At 30.0% G+C, this 8,101-nt stretch overlaps 2 protein-coding genes across 2 annotated transcripts in view; one reads left to right on the top strand and one right to left on the bottom strand.

The window, feature by feature from the left end:
- LOC108750622 (alpha-tocopherol transfer protein-like) overlaps nucleotides 1–6,956 on the bottom strand; it is a 53,768-nt gene extending 46,812 nt beyond the window's left edge. The window contains exon 1 of the mRNA XM_018490214.1: nucleotides 6,802–6,956. The gene's annotated coding sequence lies outside the window, so the exon portion shown is untranslated. The remainder of the gene's footprint in view (nucleotides 1–6,801) is intronic.
- Nucleotides 6,957–7,098: 142 nt separating this feature from the next.
- The window catches only part of LOC108750611 (alpha-tocopherol transfer protein-like), a 9,885-nt gene continuing 8,882 nt past the window's right edge, over nucleotides 7,099–8,101 (top strand). The window contains exon 1 of the mRNA XM_018490175.1: nucleotides 7,099–7,431. Coding sequence (XP_018345677.1) covers nucleotides 7,429–7,431 — 3 coding nt within the window. The 5' untranslated portion in view covers nucleotides 7,099–7,428. The remainder of the gene's footprint in view (nucleotides 7,432–8,101) is intronic.

Raw genomic sequence — 8,101 nt, 5'->3', positions numbered from 1 at the left:
TTTCTTTTTCTTATTATTATTTTCATTATTATTTTTATGTATTTTGATTTCATTTCTTTTTTATAGCATTATTTTTTGTTTTTTTATTATGTTTTTGAACAACTTTTTCATATATTTGCAGAAAAATGTTTTTATGTAAGGGTATTTCAAAATATACTTGATGCTATTTTTTGACATTTTTAATATCTTTTCCGGTATAAAGTGTATTATTATTAATAATAAGAATTTAATAAAAATTCATAAAATCAAAAAATTTTTTCAAGAAAAAATTGTTAATAATTTAAATAATATCGATTGTTGATAAAAGAAAAGATATTTGCAATATAAATTACTGAGAGAGATGCTGCATAGATAAAACATAGTTTCTATACGATTGATCACGATATTTCCGAGTTAAAACAAAACCTAAATAAAATAATACCACTTTCGATCTCGAGAAGTAAAAGCAATTGTCAGTAAAAGGAAGTAATAATGTATTGAACGTTCAGAGATAACGTAACGATATTTTTATGAGTTTTTATAGATCGACTTTCTAATAATGATTTTCATCGAGATAAGTCATCATTTTATTAATATAGAAATATATATCAACAATTTTGTTATATTTGAATACTACATAAAATTATTGTTACAGAAATGATAGTCTGATGTATGACTAGAAAGTTTTACGTTATTAATAATAATAAAAATTATAGTAAGAACTAAAGAACCAATAATTTGACTTGGAAAATTTAAATTTCCACTCTCGGTAACCTCGGTAGAAAACTTGGGACAAGACTGATATGCAGTCTATGTTACGCGCAACTGTGTGTAGTTGCATACTGATAGGCGCAGCCTTAAGCCTCGATATGATCAGATTCTCTGTAAAATTCTTCTCCTTGAAAAGTTTTCAAGATTAAAAGCAAACGAAAAATTTTAATTATAACATTTGCAATAGATGAAGATTAATGTAAAAGCACGCAAGTTATATCACGGTCAAGTTAACGCCACCAGAAAAGAACGACTCGTTCACGATTTATCATGTTTTCATGAACCGACCTTGAAAGGTCTTTCAGAGTTTAACAAGTAAAATTTGATTTATCAAACGATCCGCAAGGTACTAGAAGCTTTTCTTAGAAACTGTTACGGAGGTAGTAATCAAATAATTTTTTTAGCAATTTATCGAGGTTTTTTATGGAATAAATGAAGTATCTTTACCGAATCTTTTAAGACAGTGGCCACTTGTAAATTTTCACGACCTATCGGCTTACAGCTGAAAATGTAAAATCAAATTTTTTATTTTATACTAACGAAATCAACATCATGTGGCCGAAAAGATTTCACTTATTTCTAAAAATGACCCTTAAAAAAGATTACGCATCATTATTTTAAAGGTATATCAAGGAAGAAACCGTTGATCAAAATTATGTACACCAATGTCTAAGTAATGCCCTAGTAATATCCATTAATGTCTTAGTAATGCTCGTTAATGCCCAGTATCTCATACCACTTATTATACAATAATACACAAAATTCTAATATAAATAAATAATATCCGAAATCTGTACACCGTAATACCCTCAGTGATTTACCTCTTGAGGATATCTGTATGAGTATCGATTTGAATTTCCTTGAGGCAAAGTTTTAAGATAGAACAGATATAATCTAATACAATTTATGTTATGACATATATGAAATTACGCTAACTTATCTTTATTTGTCATGACTCTGAAGGAAAATAGAAAATGGTTGATATCGAGATAAAAAGAATAAAACTTTCTAAAAGAAAAGCATGCCCTAATGCAACTTCTTTTAAATGTTGCAACGTTGTTACGACGTTGGTTCAGTCTGCTTTCAGTTCAATACAATATGGTACTCTTCGATATTTCGTAGCCAAGACTTTTAGCAGTGATTAACATAAATAAACGCAATAAAATGATGTAAGATGGAATAATTTCATAAAATTCTAAGATTTTAACGATAACACGTATGCAGCTACACGTGAAAAATGTATTATTACTGCTGACACATATATGTTGACGTAATATCGTCGAAATCAACAGACAGAAAAAGCACTAATAACATATACTTATATTACGTCAACGGAACGTCGTTATATCGACTAGTTAGACGTGAACTTTCATACTCGATCACGTGTTCGGAACGATGATGTACTCGCTAAGACCTACCGTAAGTTGATACACGTTACGTTCACGTACATTCTTCTCAGCTAGAATCACAGCTAGATTCTATTGACGAAGCAAGAATTGCAGAGAGTACTTCACGTTTGCAGCGCACACAACCTTTCACCAATCGTTCCGGATTATACAATCAAATCTCTTTCCAATTCCCTTTTATTCGTCTATCTCTTGTGGAATTCGCTGATAATTGCATGACAATTGGTCCGTTGATCTCTGTGAGAATAGGTCTTTGTTCAAACGTGTACGCGATACGTAACAGTAGAACGCGGTCGTCGGTGAAAGCGTCGGACAGTCTCGATGCAATAGAGTGACCCTGACATATTTCGCAACATGTGCCTTCATAGTCATTTCCCAGGTGTAATTTGTATCGGTGAGAAGTCGCGAGCACGGCGCTTTTGTCTTTCTTTACGGACAGTATTGCGTTTAGATAATTATAAGTTACTAGATAAAGATGAGATGAATTACATGTAAATATATCTTAGATAAGATAAAGATAATTTTATTTTAAATTTATCGAGAGCTAAAAGATAGAATTATAAATCATTTTATTACATTTTCGTCTAAAATTTTAAGAGAATTGTTTTAAGTAAAACAAAATTTATAGATTATAGAAACAATGTATTCATATTTTCAATATAAATTCTTATCTTTGTTTCTTAAAAACTAGAGTTTTTCAAATATTTCGTCTAACAAATAATTTCGGCTTGTATATACAAGTGTAGCTGTTGTCTAGACGCTCCACTGACGCCAATAACAAGATGTATTATAATTGAAGAAAATCTACATTTGACATGTGGATAAAAATTAAAAATTTAATTCTTTAGATTTAGGGTGTCTCTTAAGGCCATTACATGTACAAAAATTTTAGTCGTAATCTTAAGGTCTCAAGCAAATCGATCAATCACAATCAAAATTGCGATCTCACGTTTTAAATAAAACATTCGACTATGATTTGCTTACGGCCTTACGATTACGATTAAAATTTTTGTACGTGTGATGGCCTTTACTTAATTAGATTTATTCTCATCAGTTCAATCACGTATTATAATTATACATGTCTCCTTGAAAAATGACGTTCATTCAATAGTTATTGCAAGTTATTGCGACAAAGTCATTGTCGAAGTCTTGTGATCGAATTGGAAAGACACCACATGAAATATACAGATGATTCGGAATCCTGGTTGAAATAGTATTGTTCACAATAAAATTATTTACAGTGTTTAAGATTTTTATCTAACATTAAATTAATAATATTCTAATTTTATTAAATTGCTTGTCAATTTAATATGTAATAATACTCTAATTTTATTAATATTTAATATTTTAGTTTCGTTCATGATTGCGTTTCAAAACTGAAAAAGATTTCGGCACGTAGTTTGTAAAATTAGAATTCAGTGTGTATATAAATTCACAATGAAATATTTGATCCACTTACTGCGATCCACTTTGATCGAATAGAATTTCTTTATATTTACGGATTTCTTTAGATTTATTTTAAACATAAATAAAAGTACTTTAATATTGAAGATACTTTTTATAATATCTTTAAATAATAAACAAAAGAAAATAATAGGCACTGAGACATATCAAGTCATTAAAGCTGGTATTTATAGATCAATTCTTATATTTAAGATCGTCTTAGGCACAGTCTTAAGATTTTATGAATCAATCAGAAAGCCACATTAGCATCTTAAGACATTATTTAAGATGGTCTTAAAATAAGAATTGATTATGAATACCGGCTTGAATCTGTTTTTTATTCTTACACTCTTTGAACAGGAGCACGGTGCAATAAGTTGAAGTAAAACAAATACACATCTGTTTCACTTCATCTTATTGTATTGTGCGCAATTCCAGAGAGTGCAGAAATAAAAAACAGATCTAATGTTCAGAATTACAAATCTTTCGAACATCAGATTTTTAGATCATATTGATCTAACAATATTAAACAGAAATAGGTTTATAAAAAAAAAAAAAGAGATATCATAAAATCCAACAGTGAGAAGCGTATATTAAAATTTGCTACACATTAAGATAATTTGAAAGAGATAACACTTTTTTTATCTAAAAATGGAGATAGTATGTATTCCATTATTCTAGATAAGATAAAGCTATTTCTAAATAATTTTATCTAAATAATTATAATTTTAAATAGATAACAGCAAAAACTGCTTACAGAAATTCAGTTTTTATACTTGTCAATTTAATATTTAAAAAATGTAATAATAAATTACTTATTTTGAGTAAAAGCATCGAACAATGATACTGAATAATTAATCACTGTCCTCCAGTATTAAACTGTAAAGGTTTCAATCGCGCAAAATGCTTTCTAGCTTCATCATCATTCTCGTCTTCCATTTCTTTCGCGAGTCGAATTTGCAATTTCAATACGCGCAACGGTCGTTTCTTCTCACGCCGCGCTACTGCTTTGTGATGATTTCTGCGAAGCCTTTCTCTCCATTGCAATACAATGAATGACTTGGACATTCTGCCGTTTGCATGCATACACCGTACCGTGACAATGCGTGACAACAAACGATAGTGTATTATGTCACAGATAACGAGCACGCCAAGTAACTTCGTGAAGTAACGTTGGAAGTTCACACGATGATTTACGCTCGCGAAATATCGCACTGTACATTCCTGATGATCTCACCGGTATTTCAAGAAAAGAGCTAGATTCCAGAAGAACAACTGGAATTATTACGTTAATTAGAGCTTCTCCGAAGAATCGCATGAGCAGAATCGCTGTTGATGAATCGCTTGATAATTTATTTTACGCGTTGTGAATGCAAGCGCGAATATCAGCTAATAAAACTGTATGCAATAAAACCTCATTTTGCTTCATTAAAGTTAAATTGACGTATTTTTATATGTCGATGTGTTCACAATTAAAATTCTGTTTTTTTCTCAAATCTTCCTCTCTCTCTCTCTCTCTGAGAAATATGTAGACTTTATAGAGATATCATTATTAATATTATTCTCAATATCTCCTCTTATAATTTGTAACTTAATTATTGATAAAATATGCGACATTAAAAAAATTATAACGTCTTTTTTAAATTCTTTGGGAAAGCTGATGTTCAAAACAATCTACACTGTTGCCACTGTTGGATATTAAAAGAGAGCAATGGTAATCTAATCTCTTATATTAAATAACATTTTGTTTATTTTTAACTTCTATACGTATCAAAATGTAAATTAATCCATTTCCGTAATTTCAAAATAAACAATCCATATTAACAGTCCATATTAAGGCATATGCACTTAGTAATTAGACAAAATAAAACGATTTAAGTAAGAAAAATACCTTACTCGATCTGAGCTAGATCTTTGTATTTAATTATATTTTGATGTAAATTTATATATAATCATATCCAATTTTCTAAACTGCGCGCCGAAATAATTCTTTCTGAAATGCAATTGAATTGAAAAATTGAAATAATGTCTTAAATTAAATTGACAAGCAATCTAATAACATTAATTATATCAAACTTATATTGAAATCAGCGGCAACTTTAAGTTAAAATTACGATTAATGTTAGCTTTTTCTCAGGTGTATCAGATTTTAATGATATTGATACTAATAAATATTTTAAAACAGTATAAATAATTTATTACGAAAAATATTATCTTAACTAGAATTTGAACTGGTTTAAAACTGGATTTTCTTTGTGAAGGCTGTTTTTACCAATTCAACCATTGAGACATATAGTGATATTTATTATGTAATAACTAATATTAAGAAAATATTTGTTATTTTGCGATAAATTAGTTATAAGGTTTAAGACGCTTATTAGTATCATCATTAAATTACTTGTTAATTTAATTCATGATATTACTGTTCTACTGTTTGAGATTACGTTTCAGGACAGAAAATAATTTCGACGTGCAGTTTACAAAACCGGACAAGTATATAAATTTACACTGAAATATTATTAAGCACTAAGATTTATTTCAGACCAAATAAGGCATTTTCTTTAACTGTGTACACATATCAGACTAACATCGTTTACTGTTATAAAAAGATCTGTTAGGTAATCAACGATGACAATTATTCATGTAGAGTTAAAATTTTTTAAGAAAAAAACGAAAAAGCGCCAAGTGTATGCGTTTCTCGAAAAATAAATGTTATATAAAATTATAATTTAGTTATATTTAATTTTTTTTACAAAAATTATGATATCAAAATGTTACGATTAATGAAAATTTGTACATGTAATAAATTTATATTAAAATGTACTTTTTGTTTAAAAACAAATATTAGATCATTACAATTAACCAAGTATTTGATTACATAAGTGTATGACTATATTAATATGCAATAAGTAAGAAGTTAAAATAATAAGAAATAAAATATTCTTGTTAAACATGATTGAAAAATTTAAAAACAGAAAAACAGATATGGAATTAATTGCAACTAACTAATTGTTTAAGTCTAACAACATTACGCACATGTTAGACAGTCAACAATGAATATTCATGTAGAATTGAAAAGACAGTTACATACGATAGTGAAAAATATTACGAGAAACATTAAAGAAAGAAGAATTTTCAGAAGGAAGTGAAAAGAAAGCTAGCTTAACAGATTTTTGCTAATTAAAGAACCACCACTAATTACCTAGGATTGCTGATAGCGATAATCTCGTATCTCGACCGTAACAGTGTAAAACTTCGTATTGCGGTATGCTCACTCATGGTCTCGTACACGCGAAGATGTACTAATAGTCGTTCAACGCGCTCTGTGGCTTTTCGACGGAGGGACGCGTGGTAAAAATTGTACCGCGCCGAGGCCGTATGCCTGTACAAAGAAATATACGCCAGTTATATCATCGCTGCGATCGGCACTGGCAGCAGGGTGAACAGTATCGCGCTGCATTCGCGGGAAACTGCAGCTGCATCTTTCAGTTTCGTATTCTACCTGCGCGGCGAGATAAAAGACACATCCGCGTATAATGTGCTTCGGATCGTGTTTGTTTTTCATTAATCATCATCGATTTGTCATTCTTCATGCATTTTAATGTAGACTCAACGTTCAATCAATCGTCTGTGCATTAAATTATATTTTATACGCGTACGATATTTTTCTAATTATATGTGCGCGATATTGTCTCCAGTCGTAGAGAACTCTTTTCAAACTTCCTCAAGAAAATAAGTGCTGTTTAAGAAAACAGAAAAAGCCGTTTATCGGAGGAAAAGAAATAATATCGTGATGTAACGTGTGATGTTATCCGTCTTAAACATGTAGATGGTAGATCCAGACTAATTGCATAACTCGACTACTAGTTTTTTATTAACAAAATAAAAGGATATAATCCGCGCAACGCAGGAATAACGATATGTTAATTGCGAGAAGAGCATTCTGCAGAATTAATATAGATATACAGATTTTAATTATACGTACGTTTGACGTGCGATTCTGAGAAAATGACCAGCATTGAAACAGCGGCAGGTAGACATTGCTGTAAGAGTAGAATACTGCCAACCGGATATTGGCTTCGTAGAGGCTGAAGAAGGCGTAGCTGAGTCACACACAGCACAACGAAACGCAAAACACAGCTATCACGTTCGACGCGCGTATTGCAACACAGGAAAGAGTTAACCTTCTATGATATACTCTGAATCATTCACGAGACCACAAAGCAGATATTTCGAAGTGACTCTTCGTATTACTTAATTTATATTTTCAAGAATAATTAACGGAGATCAAGAAACATCGTAGACATTGAGATGCTTTATCATATAATAACTTATTGATGTTATCGATGATATCTTAAATGTAGTATATTAACAAAATGTTTACAGAATAAACAGAATAAAATATTTTTTTGGAAACAGTGCAGTTTCAATCTTTAATGTCTACATAATCGAATAATTATTCTCGATTAAAGTATTTATTTCATTATTATTTCGATTCAAAT

This window comes from Trachymyrmex septentrionalis, unplaced genomic scaffold (assembly GCF_001594115.1).
Source record: "Trachymyrmex septentrionalis isolate Tsep2-gDNA-1 unplaced genomic scaffold, Tsep1.0 scaffold11, whole genome shotgun sequence".
Lineage (NCBI taxonomy): Eukaryota > Metazoa > Arthropoda > Insecta > Hymenoptera > Formicidae > Trachymyrmex > Trachymyrmex septentrionalis.
This window is presented reverse-complemented; position numbering and strand designations above follow the sequence as displayed.